We start from the raw sequence: 15,651 nt of genomic DNA on the forward strand, positions 1-15,651 counted from the left end.
TAGATAATCAAGCAGAAAATCATATCAAACCTTTTTGTATTTATGTAATCTGTGACTTTGGTTTAGTGTTGTCAGCTGTCATGTTTCTAGACTGTGAGGATCCTTCTGAGGGTTCACTATATTAAAGTTGCTGCTAAAACTATATTATGTATGATTTATAACCAATGTCCAAATTCATTTGTGCAAAGCTACTTCACTTGCTTTTTTCCCCATTAAGGTAGGTTCCTAAATAAAAGTTATAATCTACAGAATCTTGTAAAAGTTATAATCTACAGATGATAGATGTTGTAGATGTTAAGGAAGATGTTGATGATCAGTCTAAAGAAGGGTCACAATCCAAAACGCCACCCATTCCTTCTCTCCAGAGATGCTGCCTGTCCCACGGAGTTACTCCAGCATTTTTTATCTATCTTAGATATTAAGAAACCTCTTTTTTTTTTAAAGCAGGACTGAGGAGAATTGGGATATATTTAGGAAAGGAATCTGAGGGTTTCTGTTGGCAGCTGTTTATACAGTTTCTGCATACAAGCTCTACTAAAAGCAAGCAGATAAACGATGACCACCTGGTCACAGGTGTGACTGGATGGCCTGGCAGGTAAATGATGATGAGATGATTCTTTTCTTCAGAGGTCTTCGTTAAGGGGTGAATGTTATCTCCTTGTCACTTCGGACAAGCAGAGCTTTGTTATCACCCCTGAGCTGAAAGGCGGGATCTCCCTCATTCCTAGGGTTGCCAACTTTCCCACTCCCAAATAAGGGACAAAAGGTCAAAATAAGGGACAGATACCTGGCGGTAATTCGTTGACCAACTCGGCCATGGCTGGGTGAATGATGAGTTGTCCCGGGTGCTGGACTGCACACCCAACTCATGAACCGAAGATCGGTCATGAGAAGGAGGGGTGGTGATGTCGGCGGTAAGCGAAGGTCCCAAGGTCGGACAGCTGGCCGGGCTGCCGACCGACGGGGCCACGGGCGAGGCGCTGCTGCTGCACTCCATGGGCTGCACTACGTCGGGATGGGTGAGGTGGGGCCGGACGTGGCGCTCCGACCCGACAGTCCCGAGGGCAGTCCCGAGTAGTCAAATACGGGACAAAAGCAGTCCCATATGGGACAACCCAATATACGGGATATCCTGGCTAATATGGGACAGTTGGCAACCCTACTCATTCCTGTATTTGTACTGCCAGCCGCACTGACTCTGCAAATGTATTTTGGCAGTGGTTCTTCTTGGCAGCAGTTCTTCAGCGGATGTGTTGGAAAACCTTCACACAATGTGATCCTCAGCTAGCAGAGCAGTGGCTGTCAGGAGCAACTTATTAATAAATCCAGATAGACACAAAATGCTGGAGTAAATCAACGGGACAGACAGCATCTCTAGAGAGAAGGAATGGGTGACGTTTCAGGTCAAGACCCTTTTTCGAACCAAAACGTCACCCATACCTTCTCTCCAGAGACGCTGCCTAGCCCGCTGAGTTACTCCAGCATTTTGTGTCTATCTTTGGTGTCACCCAGCATCTGCAGTTCCTTCCGACACATTTCGTCTTAATAAATCCACCTCTACTTGATTCCACCCTGAGTGGGACTTGCACATACTTCGAAACATAGAAACATAGAAAATAGGTGCAGGTGTAGGCCATTCGGCCCTTTGAGCCAGCACCACCATTCAATATGATCATGGCTGATCATCCAAAATCAGTACCCCGTTCCTGTTTTCCCTATATCCTTTGATTCCTTTAACTCTAAGAGCTAAATCTAACTCTCTCGTGTAAACATTCAGTGAATTGGCCTCCTCTACCTTCTGTGGCAGAGAATTCCACAGATTCACAACTCTCTGGGTCTCATCTCGTCAGTCCTAAATGGCCTACCCCTTATTCTTAAACTGTGATCCCTGGTTCTGGACTCTGCCAACATGGGAAACATTTTTCCTGCATCTAGCCTCTCCAATCCCTTCAGAATAGTATATGTTTCTACAAGTTTTGCATCTGATCAAGTTTGTGATATCTCGACAATTCCACATTTGTAGAATGATGTTGCCCTCGGGGCTTATCGAACAAGTCCCCACATGTGGGTCACTGCTGGTGCTCAGAAGTTGCACTGGAATGAGATCTGTTCTCATTTCTATTCTTGTCATTGACAATTTATACTGGAAATTTAATCTGTTAGTATTCTAACAGTATGCCTCATTTCCCAATAAGGGGGTGCAGTGCTACTTCCCCCCTCCCGCCCCGCCCCCCTTCATCCACACCACATGTTACTGCTTCAAAGCACACCAACAAATTGGTTAAACATGATGCCCTTTTCACAAAAATGATGTTGACTACATCCCAAATATCCTGAATTTTCTTTAACAACAGTTTCCTACAATTTCCACTCGTGAATTTTCTCCAAATCATCCCTTCATGTTTGGCTCTGATAATTTTTTTTTGATTTAAAACAAAATGTTCCATGTTAGGAAGAGTAAGCCTTGTAGAAACATATACGTATAGTTGAGAAAATGTACTTAACAAATTATGTCCTGTCAATCATTATAGAGTCATAGAGTGATACAGTGTGGAAACAGGTCCTTCAACCCAACTTGTCCACACAGGCCAATATGTCCCAGCTACACTAGTCCCACCTGCCCGCATTTGTCCAATGTCCCTCAAAACTGGTCCTATCCATGTACCTGTCTAATTGGTTCTTAAATGTCGTCTCAACTACCTCCTCTGGCAACTTGTTCCATACATCCACCCCCCTTTGTGTAAAATATTGCCCCTCAGATTCCTGTTACATCTTTCCCCCACCACTTTGAACCCATTTCCTCTGATTCTTGATTCCCCTATTCCGGGTGAAAGACTTTGTGCAGCTGCCCTATCTATTCTTCTCGTGATCTTCATCCTCCTGCACTCCTTACTTAGTCTGCTCAACCTCTCTCTGTATCTCAAGCCATTGAGTCCTGGCAACATCCTCGTGAATCTTCTCTGCACCCTTTCCAGCTTGACAACATCTTTCTTATTACACGGTGCACAAAGCTGAACACAATGCTCTGAATGCGGCCTCACCAACGTCTTATACAACTGCAACATGACCTCCCAACTTCTATACTGATTACTCTGACTGATGAAGGCCAATGTGGCAAAAACATTTTTTGACTTCCCGATCTACTTGTGATGCAACTTTCATTTAATTATGCACCTGTACTCCTAGATCCCTCTGCTCTACAACACTCCCCAGAGCCCTACCATGCACTGTGTAGGTCCTGTCCATGTTAGTGCTCCGAAAATGCAACACCTGTATTAAAGTCCATCATCCATTCTTGAAATCTAAGTATAGCACATCCACAGGTTCCCCTTCATCCACACCACATGTTACTGCTTCAAAGTACACCAACAAATTGGTTAAATATGATGTCCTTTTCACAAAATGATGTTGACTACATCCCAACTATCCTGAATTTTTTTTAACACCAGTTTCCTCCAATTTCCACTCGTGAATTTTCTCCAAATCATCGCTTCATGTTTGGCTCTGATAAGTTTATCGATTTAAAACAAAATGTTCCATGTTAGGAAACCTTCATCGAAATACAAAGTGTTGGTCTGGCAGCAACTGGGTAAGGAGTGGACAGGCCAGGTTTCAGATCAGTCCCCTATCAGCTTGATGTGTAGGAAGAAACTACAGATGCTGGTTTACACCAAAGATAGACTCAAAATGCTGGAGTAACGCAACGGGACAGCCATCAAATCTGGAGAGAAGGAGTGGATGAGGTTTCGGATCGAGATCCTGAAGAAGGGTCTCGACTTGAAACGTCACCCATTCCTTTTCTCCAGAGACGCTGTCAGTCCCACTGAGTTACTCCAGCATTTTGTGTCTATCTTTGAATTTATTAAGAGGTTGAAGGTTTTGCAACACATCTGCGGAAGGTACAGAAGACCAAGACGAACCACTGACAAAATCCATTCTCCAGCAATTTGTGCCTATCCCATCAGGTTGATGCCAGACTTGTCCACAGTACTTGACAACCAGTGCAGCTTTTCTGACAAGATTCCCAATGCGCTGATCATAATTGATTTATTTTGCAATTAATTACCGGACACAAGTGTCTATGGGCAGTTTGGTGGATAATTATTCCTCAGAAGATCATTAGGTGAAGATGAAGTCAATGTGATGCTAACTTCAGTGATGGCTGACCATGTGTGTCTCCAGGGTGCTATTCCCTATATGGAGGACGCCTGTGTGTGACTTTGTTTAACGTGGGGAGTCTGGTGCACAGACAGCCACCCCACGGTCCTTGACAGATCTGGGTCGGGATCCAGTGGCATGGAGTCCAAGATGACCGGGGACCCTTTTCTGTTGCAGCCTTCCCAGCCATTGTGACGCTCCACTAAGGTCAGCCATGTTCCACTGTTGAGGTCTTGGTTGGATTGCTCTTTGTCAGAGATCTCCCCCTTGACCTTACCGCCATGGATGGCCCTACCAGGAGCATTGCTCCAGACGGCATCACTCTCAGGTTCTCAGGTCCACACAAGCTTCTCCACCACAACAAGGTGACAATCCACGGAGAACTACGGAACAACAAAACCTACCTGGTAAACTATGGTGATACATAATTCATGGGATTGTGACAGGAACACTGAGACAGGTACATGGATAGGACAGATTTGGAGGGATATGGACCCAACTCAGGCAGGTGTAGCTGGGCATGTGTGGGCACGTCTGGCTGAAAGGGCCTATTTGCACACTGTATCACTCTATTTGAATTTGATTTGAATTTTTTTAAATTTAAACAGGGACTGCATATTGATGAACATTTACATGTAAATATGCAAGATTATAGCCAATAGCTAATTTCCATCTTTAGTCCCTTTGGCAGCAAAAGGAAACAATTATACAAGACATACAACCAACACAGTTCACACAAACATCCTTCACAGTGACCCTCCTCCTCACTGTGATGGAAGGCAAAGTCTTGTATCTCTCCTGCTCTCCATCCTCTCCCGATTAAGCCCCCAGCGGGCGATGGTAAGTCCCGCGACTGCCAAGGTCACACCGGCGATGTAAGACCCTGCTCCGGGTCCAGGTGTTGGAGCCTACGGCGGGCAATGGCAAGTCCCGTGGCCGCTAAAGCCTCGCCGGGCAATGTCAGGCCCCGCTCCGGATCTTAACGCTGGAGCCCCCGGATGGCGAAGGCAAGTCCCGCGGCTGTTAAAGCCACAGCGGGTGATGTCAGGCCCCGCTGCGGGTCGCCTTCAACCCCGCAACTCGGGCGGGAGAAGCTGCCGCCGCGGGAGCTCCGAAATGACTCTAAGGCTCCATGGAATGTTCCTTTTATTCATTAAAATCACGTTAAATCCCCCATCAAGAGAGATATCTGTTGTTCAGACACCATTTATATTTTAACAATATTTGTCTCAATGTATTTGGAAAGCAATGTTCATGGGCATACTTAGTTCCGTTCAGCTTAATGTCACGTGTACCGAGGTACAGTGAAAAGCTTTTGTTTTATGCTAACCAGTCAGCGGAAAGACAACACGTGATTACAATAGAGCCATTTACAGTGTATAGATACATGATAAGGGAATAACATGTCGTGCAAGCAACGGCTGATCCGAGTCATTAATGAGGTAGATAGCAGTTCAGCACTGCTCTCTGTTTGTGGTCGGATAATTCAGTTGCCTGATACCAGCTATTTCTCAACATCAGTGTTACTCACCTTAGCAGCATCAGAAATAGTGTCCCAGTTTCCTCCTGTCAGGGCATATTTCCCACTTCCAATGCGTGCCAGGATTTCTTCTGGAGTATCGTCAGGCCCATTTGCAAAAGGTGTGAATCTAATTGAAAGTGAAGAGAATAATTCAACCAATAGATGGCGCTGTGCACAGGAAGGCACTGCAGATGTCAGGCGGTTTAAGCCAATCACAGACACAAAAGGCTGGACTAACCCAGCGGGTCTGACAGAATCTCTGGAGAAAAGGAATAGGTGACGTTTCGGGCCGAGACTCCACTGAAGGAGGGATGCTGTCTGACCCACCCGCTGAGTTACTCCAGCTTTTTGTGTCTATTTTCAATAGATGACACTCACATGTTTATTTAGTGAACAATAGAGGAAATACCAGAATTAAAGCAATCTATTGGAGGAAGGAAGGAACTGCAGATGCTGGTTTACACCAAAGAAAGACAATCTATCCAGAGATGCTGCCTGTCCCGCTGAATTACTCCAGCATTAGTGTCTATCTTCAGAGTAACCTAATACAATATTTAAGCCAATAAATAGATGTTTTTACAGGACATTATACAAATTATTAAACCAATTATTTATTAACAACTATTTTACAGGCCCTACCTTATGGGTATGAGCTGAAACGAACTATTGCAAGGGTGTATCCAACAATATAATTTATGTTTGGGCATTGATAGGGCAGCGCAGAGGCACAGCAGTAGAGTTGCTACCTTGCAGCGCCTACAGCGTCGGAGACCTGGGTTCGATCCCGATTACGGGTGCTGTCTGTACGGAGTTTGTACATTCTCCCAGTTCCTTATATTCCTTACAGACAAGCACCCATAGCCAGGATCAAACGGGGGTCCCTGGCGCTGCGCCATAGTGCCACCCTAGAGAGATTGAGAAAGGGGAGAGAGGTGTCAGAGATAATGAATGAGAGAGTAGGGTGGAAGTCAGTGGTAACGTTGATGAAATCCACAAGATCTGCACGGGTGCAAGGGGGCACTGCTAGCTCGGACATTGATATAGCGGAGAACAAGTTGGAGGATGATGGCAGTGCATGCTTTAAACAAGGAATGTTGAAGGTCAACAACAGAAAGGCGGGCATGGCTGGGGCCCACGCGAGTGCCCATGGCTACACCTTTGACAAAGAAAGTGAAGGGCCTGCCCCATGAGCATGCGCCTGCATGCGGCAAGGACGACCAAACCGGAAGCGGGGGCTGCGCGGGGGTCGCGCAGAGGTCGGGTGATCCCCGTACAGGGCCGGTCCCACCAGCATGCATCTGCATGCGGCGAGCCCGACCAAACCGGAAGCGGGGGTTGCACGGAGGTCGAGTGATCCCCGTACAGGGCCGGTCCCACCAGCAAGCGCGACCAAACCAGAAGCGGGGGCCGCGCGGAGGTCGCGTGAATGACGTGAACGTCACTCGAGCGAAGACCGCGGGAAGTTCGCGCGTGACGTACGGCGTCAAGACGCTGCGCACGGCGTCAAGACGCTGCGTATGCCCGTCAAGGCAGTGCGTACGGCCTCAATGTGGCTGCGGGCCGGCAGGCCGTTGGCGCGCGGAATTTTTGAACACTGTCAGTTTTCCGGAGCCCCGCGCGATGTCAGGACCAGCTCCGCACAACTCCATACGGCTCCGGCGATCGAAGTGGGACCGGCCCCGCAAGGCCGCATGGCTCCAGCGACCACGTTAGGTCGTGCTTGCCCCATGCAGTCACATGCTCGTGGGACAGGCCCTTTAAAGGAGTCAAAAGAGACATTGTTGGGGGTGTGGACAAGTTCCACCAAGTTGTGAGAAGAAAGAAACTGATTGGATACGAAGGATGAACTGGAGGGCCCTGAGACCTTCCTGGTGGGGAATAGATGTGTAATGGGGCTTGACGTCCATTGTAAAGATGAGGCAATGAGGGCTTCAGAATTGAAAGTTATTGAAGTGTCAAAGAGCATCTGTGGGATGTATAGACGAGAATGTAGGTCGGAAGGGGTTGGACAAGGGGGGACAAGATAGAATCGAGATGAAATGGAGATGAGTTCAGTGGGGCAGGAGCAAGTAGAAACAACGTGTGTACCAGGGCAGTCTGTTTCGGGATGATTGGGATAGAGACACAAGCGGGCAGTACAGGGTTGGTGAACTATAAGGTTGAAGGCTGAGGAGGGAAGATCGCCAGAGGTGATAAGATCGGTAACGGTCTGAGAGACGGCGGCCTGGTGTTCGACTGTGAGGCCAGGGTCAAGGTATGAGGAGGTATCTAAGAGCTGGCATCTGGCTTCAACTTTGTAGAGGTCAGCCTGCCTGACTACAATGGCACCTTCCTTCGACGGCAGGCTTAATAATGGGGTTGTTGATGAATGAGCGCAGGGCTGTGCGTTCAGAGGAGGTGAAATTGGAGTGGGTAAGGGGAGTGGAGATGTCAAGATGGCTGATATCCATTGGCAGTCGGGGTGATCAACATCGCGTGGGGTTCAGAACTCGTTTAGGAGTGGGCATAGGGATATAAAAGGTAAGGCCTCTGCTGAGCACCGACCGTGTGCTTATGGAACCTGTCTGCATTGTCAAACACATTGCCTATATGCCACTTCATCCTCATCACCACTGTCCAAGCCCCATTCCAGGGAGATGAGATCTACCACCCTGGTGATGATGAAACCACACTAAATGGACAATGGTCAGTAGAGAGTGTGGTGGTGGCTTCATTACCAACTTAATCACGAATCCATTATGGGTCATACGAATCCATTATTTTTAGTCAAAATTATTAAAATTAGAAGATTTGGTTACATTCAAAACAGCTCAGATAATGTCTAGGGCCAAAAATATAAATTTACCTGGAAACATTCAAAAATTATTTAACGAGCGTGTGGGGGTTTACAATTTAAGAGGAATATTTAATTTTAAGAAACAAAGAGTCCGTACGACTAAAATAACCTTTTGTATTTCGGTTTGTGGAGTGGGAGTGTGGAACAAATTGAACGAGGAATTAAAGCAATGTACAAACATGAATCATTTTAAAATGATATATAAAAAAATAATTTTCAAGGGGTACCGGGATGGAGGGGATGGTTGACAAGTGGGGGTTAATGTTTATCTATTGCTTTACAATTGTTTACTTATGTTTGGTTACTTCATATATGAAGTTTGTATGTGTATAATAGTTGTATGTATATATATGTCTGTAGGTATTATGGGAAATTGCCTGGAGTAATATTATTATTATTATTAATTAATTGATTTTTAAATATGGTAGAAGTGTTGGGGAAAAGGGGTGAGATTTAATAAGTTATTCTTCTTCTCACTCCTTTTCGAGCTTGTACAAACACAGTTGGACATTGGAAATTTGCTTTTTGTTCTTTTCATTGCTTGTAAATATTGATTGTAATGTCCAATTGTTTGATAATTTCGATTTTGTTACTAATAATGTCTTTAATGTCTTTACTTGTTCGGAATAAATAAAATAAATAAATAAATAAACAAACCACACCCTCCTGGAGAACAGCTACATGTTGTGTTTCAGCTTCCTTACCCTGCCAGCATTGTGTAGAGCAGAATTCCTAAACTCCACATGTCACAGGCTGCATCATATCCCTGCCTCTTGAGAACCTATAGCAGAAATAAGTTATAAATACACATGTTGAGGCAATACAACACATCATTATAAAAAAAAACAAAGTCAATGTTATTCTGTTGTTTTAGAAATGAAGTAGAATAATCCAGGATATCGTATGCGAGTCAATCAACTATTTGAGGAGTTGAATTGAGGTGATTTATGAGGGTTAGACAGTGGATGTTGTCTACATGGATTTTAATAAGGCATTTGATAAAGTCCATGATGGCAGACTGATCCAGAAGATTAAGATGCATGAAGACTTGGTTGTTCATAAGGCTGTAAGTGATAGGAGTAGAATTAGGCCATTCAGCCCATCAAGTCTACTCCACCATTCAAACATGGCTGATCTATCTCTCCCTCCTAACCCAATTATCCTGCCTTCTCCACATACTGAAGGCACTCGATCCCATCCAAATGTTCTGAGATAGTTTAGCTTCACTGGAATTTAGGATGAGAGGGGATCTTACACAATACACAATACACAATACAATGTATTTGTCACTTGAACCTCATAGAGGCTCAAATGAAATGTTGTTTCTACTGTCATACACACAAGAAAAAAAGACCCAAGACACAACACAATTTACACAGACATCCATCACAGCGCATCTCTTCCTTGCTGTGATGGAAGGCAAAAAAACTTATCTTATAGAAACATATACAATTCTTAAGGGATTGAACAGGCTAGATGCAGGAAAAATGTTCCCAATGTTAGGGGAATCCAGAAGCAGGGATCACAGTTTAAGATTAACGGGTAGGCCATTTAGGACTGAGAAGAGGAAAAACCTTTTCAGCCAGAGAGTTGTGAATCTGTGGAATTCTCTGTCACAGGCAGTGGAGGCCAATTCACTGGATGTTTTCAACAGAGAGTTGGATTTAGCTCTTGGGACTAATGGAATCAAGGGATATGAGGAGAAAGCAGGAACAGGGTACTGATTCTGCATGATCAGCCATGATCATATTGAATGGCGGTGCTGGCTCGAAGGGCTGAATGGCCTACTCCTGCACCTATTTCCTATGTTTCTATGTCTATTGTCTGCTACTGGAATATTAACAGACTGCAAGTTCGTGTAGTTTTTGTAGTTCTGATGTGGACTGGGATTCTGGTGTGGTGTTTATTGGCAAGACTATGTCCAGCCGCCAGCACTAACGTCTGTCTGCTGCAGCTGTAAAGTCAGGTGTTCTTGGTGCCTGTTGCTGCTGCATACCAATGCACAACATGATTCATTCCTCTCAATACTTTTAGGTTTCATAACACTTTATCATTTTGCCATGGTTGCAGGCAATAGGATACAGATGGGTGGGAGGTGGAGCGTGGGTGAGACATAGTATTGCTGGGTTGGAGGTGAAATTTGCACGCCACATGTGTATTAAAAATGACTGATCGGGTCTCTCAAAGTTCAAAGTTCATAAAGTAAACTTTATTGTCAATGCAAATAAATTGGATTGAAATTGTGTTTCCCCATACTCCAAATGTGCAAGTAATATTTATAACACAGACAGACAATCTACCAATAAGATAGACAATATACATTATTTAAAATATTCACAGTGTGCCAGAATGTAGTAACATTTTGAGGTATATTATTAAGGTGCAATAATAAAGGTGCAATATAGAAAAGTGCGAATAGCATACTGCAGACATTGAGTTAAAGTTATTTTGACAGACAGTTGGTCTTTGTTTGTGTAATGTTCATGGAATTTTCTTGAGTGTGTTAAGTAGTCTGATGGCCTGAGAGGAAAAGCTGTTTTTGAATCTGGTGGTTTTGCTCCACATGCTGCGGTAGCGCTTGCCAGATGGTAGGAGGGTGAACAGTTTGTGTGCTGGGTGGGTGGTGTCTTTGATGATATTGGTTGCTTTGATGATATTGGTTGCTCTCTTGCGATAGCGAGATGGGTATGTCCTGGATTGCTAGTTGGGGTGATCTGGTGATCTTCTCCGCTGTCCTCACCACTCTCTGTAGTGCCTTCTGGTCAGCAGCAGAGCAACTGCCATTGATGGTAAGTGGGGTGTGTGCTGTCTGTTTCTTCCTGAAGTCCACAGTTATTTCTTTTGTTTTATTGACATTGAGTTGAAGGTTATTGATGATCAAGAAATTCCATTGCATAGTGTAGACTAATTATACGCGTTAGAATGTTTAGACCAGTATTCTCAGTGTTTGCAAGCTCCATCAAGGCATGCAAGGTCAGTGGGTTTTTGATAAGCATTCCAGGGAAGTTTTAACTCCAGCGGCTGTGGTTAATAGTAAAGATGAGGTAGTGGGAGCTTGAAAGTGGAAGTCATTGAAGAGATGAAGGGCACCTGAAGAAGGATGGGCAGCAGGGTGGAGCAGGGGTAGAGTTGCTGCCTTACAGCGCTTGCAGCGCCAGAGATTCGGGTTCGATCCTGACTACGGGTGCTGCCTGTATGGAGTTTGTACCTTCTCCTCGTGGCTGTATGGATTTTCTCCGAGATCTTCGCTTTCCTCCCACACTCCAAAAAAGCACAGGTTTGTAGGTTGATTGGCTTTGTAAAAATATGTTAAAATTGTCCCAACTGTATGTGCAGGATAGTGTTAATACGCCGGGGATCGCTGGTCAGTGTGGACTTGGTGGGTTGAGGGGCCTGTTTCCATGCTCTATCTATAAACTAAGCTAAATTAAACTAAAGGGTCTCAACTTGAAACATCACCCATTCCTTCTCTCCAGATATGCTGCCTGTCCCACTGTCCAGCATTTTGTGTTTAAGAAGGAACTGCAGATGCTGGAAAATCAGTCCTCTGGCTCCTCCTCCTCCTTTCTTCTCCCACCCCCATCCTACATCAGTCTGAAGAAGGGTTTCAGCCCGAAACTTTGCCTATTTCCTTCGCTCCATAGATGCTGCCGCACCCGCTGAGTTTCCCCTGAAATTTTGTCTACCAGCATATTGTGTTTATCTTTGTTTTTATCTCTGTTCCTCTCTTCACAATGATTACCAGACCTGCTGGGTATTTACAGCATGTTTTGATTTTAATTTGGCTTACAAGGGGCTACACATAATGGAACTCATATTGGCTCCCCCAACCACCTCTCCAACCCCAAATACCTTCTTCTCAAGTATTGGTCCTAAGTATCCAAAATTTCATTTACGGAGCGAACTTTTGATGAAAATTCACCCGGAGCAATTTATAAAATAGGTCGTGGTTCCACGCTGCCAAGCACACACGTCAATGAGGCAACATTTTCACTCGGTATAATTAAATATGACTGCATAACCTGGGAGCCACAAAGTAATGAGTTTGCAAGAACCTGATTTAATGACTCTATCTCTTGCATTTCCCAATAGTCTAAAAGCAGATTAGTACCGTTTGGACAAGGCCAAATACAAGTTGCTGAGCTGCTTTGTTTTATGATCAGCAAAATAAAAAATCCATGTCACTGATCCCTTTCTCGTGAGCTCAAATATCTTGCCTAGAAATGTAGTGATGGGCCTGTCCCACTTGGCGATTTGTTTAGGCAACTGCCGGCGACTGTCACAGTCGTGGTAGGCCGGTGAAAAACCGGTGACACCCTATGTCACCCTAGCCACAACCTACGACAGCACCTACGTCAGGAGAAGTCAAGCTACGTTCATTGGTGTCAAACTCACTGTCGCCGAAGGTTTTTCAACATGTTGAAAATTTAACCGCGACCAGAATGACGCTACAAATGTTTGCGCGACTTTTAGACCACTCCCGGCAACCACTGGCGAACATGTGGCGACAAACTAGTCGCCTGCAGTTGCCTAAAAAATCTCCTAAGTGGGACAAGCCCATTAGAGTCATAGAGTGATACAGCGTGGAAACAGACCCAACTTGCCCACACCGGCCAACATGTCATAGCTACACTAATCCCACCTTTTCACATTTGGTCCATATCCCTCCAAACCTGTCCTATCCATGTACCAGTCTAACTGTTTCTTAAACATTGGGATAGTCCCTGCCTCGACTACCTCCTCTGGCAGCTTGTTCCGTACACCCACCACCCTGTGTTATTAACGTGTTTGCAGATTTCCGTGACACAATTTCCGTGAAAAAATTGACATTGAAGAAAATTGGGGATTTGTTGCAGAAATCGCAATTACTACTTTTACTGAATGCTTGACTGTGTATTCAATGTGCTAACACGTATAGATGGCATGGCTTGTACAGAGACACTCAATGGCAGGGAATGAAGTGGGAATGCTGCTTCCAGGTTTCCCATTCGCACCTCAAGATCTGAGGGAAAGACTTGGAGAAATTTGTCATTTTGGGTCCTGTCCTCCCCATCCAAGGCCCATTCATTATAAACACTCACAGGAAGCAACAGAAACATAGAAACATAGAAAATAGATGCAAGAGTAGGCCATTTGGCCCTTTGGGGCAGCACCGCCATTCAATATGATAATGGCTGATCATCCAAAATCAGTCCCCCGTTCCTGCTTTCTCCCCATATCCCCTGATTCCGTTCACCCTAAGAGCTATATCTATCTCTCTCTTGAATACATTCTAAATCTCTCTTGAATACATGCAGTAACATGAAGAATTCCCATCTGTTTTAGACCATTCTAGGTATTAGTTGGTATGGTTTTTCCTCATATATCAAAATACCATCTCGCTGTGTTCCCCACCCATCACTTAAGCAAAAGACATGGATGAATTGTAACCCATTTTGAATTCAGCTTGGCATTAAAATAGTACTGCAATATTCAAATCGTTTTAGTGGGAAACTGTTTCAAAGTTGCATATTTTTCAGTGCACAATATAGATTTATAGAGCAATTCTCGTCTATATAATATTTGAAAGGTAATTATTTCAGCTATCACTGAAAGCCAAAAAATATCTATTTTTGTGACCTCAGAGGTGTTATAAACTAGGTCCATTATCATTAACGATTACCCTGACAATTGAAGTAATTGACTTCAACAATAAGTATTGTATTCCAGTAAAATTATCTGAAAGTGCAATTTGTTAAAGATCTGCATTAGTTTGGGAAAAAAAATATTATTATTGTTTGGATGCATTGTAGTTGGCTGTGAATGGGTTTATAAAAATGAAATATCTATTTGGAGGCACGGTTGTAGAGCAGTAGAGCTATTGCCTTACAGCATCGTAGTCGCGGGTTCGATCCTGACTACGGGTGATGTGTGTATGGAATTTGTACGTTCTCGCCGTGACTCGCATGGGTTATCTCTGAAATCTTTGGTTTTCTCCCACACTCCAAAGACGTACAGTACATGTTTGCAGGTTAATTGGGTTGATATAAATGTGAATGTGCGGGGATCGCTGGTCGATGCGGGCTTACTGGGCCGAAGGGCCTGTTTCTGCACTCTATCTCTAAATTAAACTAAACTAAATTAAACAAAGAATTGAGCGGAACTGCCAAAAATGACATTGTAAACGTGTGTTAGTAAAAATGAGGTTGCCGCTAAACTTGCCAAACAAGGAGCATGCAAAGACGTGAAGCTTTTTACCTCAGGGGCAACAAAATTTGCAGTGTAGCACGGCGTCATTAGGAGACCATTCTCAGCTCGGAGTTGTTTTGCAAAACCAAAATCACAGATTCTGATGGATTCTGGATTTCCTGACTCATCGACATACAGAATGTTACTTGGTTTCAGGTCTCGATGAACAACCTAAAATGAATGACAAATCACAAACAATGAATCATAGATGTTCAAACCATTTAATTGTACCTCAGTACATGTAATAAACTAAACTAAACTACTGCCATCACTGGTAACGCATTTCGGTATCTACTTATACTAAGAGCTTTTAAAACATTGTCGTGGCGACTCTTTATGTACTGCCCAGGTGAAGTCTGCTGAATGATTCTAGCTGATTGTGGGTATGCAAAAAAAAAGGATTTCACAGTACCTAGGTACATGTGACAATAAAGTATCATCGAACGGCACGGTGGCGCAGCGATTGAGTTGCTGCTTTCAATGTCAAAGACCCGGGTTCATGAGCTAATGATAAAGATCTCGAAGGATAGATGGGGAAAGTATTTGATGAATACACATAACTGTTCTATTAATGCAAGACATAATTTAATTCAATTCAAATTATTACGTACCCAAAGACGAACATGTTTGTTGGTTAATTGGCTTGGTGAATGTAAAAACTGTCCCTAGTGTGTGTAGGATGTACAAAGTTAATGTTTTGGGTGATATATCGCTGGTCGGCAAAGCTTTTCAAGTCAAGGGCCGAAAACGGGCCTGTTTTCTGCGCTAATAGGAGAAGATACCAATTTAAATAAAGACCAAAATGTTTTTTAAACCATGGGTTAAAAATTGAAAAGATTGATACTTAAATTTTGGAAAAAAAAAATAACCATACCAACTGTTAAAAATGTGGATTAGGAAATGATGG

At 44.0% G+C, this 15,651-nt stretch overlaps 1 protein-coding gene across 2 annotated transcripts in view; it reads right to left on the reverse strand.

Annotated features, from left to right (window-relative positions):
* Positions 1-15,651, reverse strand: part of rps6ka2 (ribosomal protein S6 kinase, polypeptide 2) — a 188,916-nt gene that overhangs the window by 8,026 nt on the left and 165,239 nt on the right. For both annotated transcript variants that reach the window (XM_055640002.1, XM_055640001.1), the window contains exons 17-19: positions 14,754-14,915; positions 9,221-9,297; positions 5,690-5,807 (exon numbers count right to left, since the gene is read on the reverse strand). In XM_055640002.1, coding sequence (XP_055495977.1) covers positions 5,690-5,807; positions 9,221-9,297; positions 14,754-14,915 — 357 coding nt within the window. The remainder of the gene's footprint in view (positions 1-5,689; positions 5,808-9,220; positions 9,298-14,753; positions 14,916-15,651) is intronic.

The sequence above is a fragment of the Leucoraja erinacea genome, chromosome 8 (assembly GCF_028641065.1).
Source record: "Leucoraja erinacea ecotype New England chromosome 8, Leri_hhj_1, whole genome shotgun sequence".
Taxonomy (NCBI): domain Eukaryota; kingdom Metazoa; phylum Chordata; class Chondrichthyes; order Rajiformes; family Rajidae; genus Leucoraja; species Leucoraja erinaceus.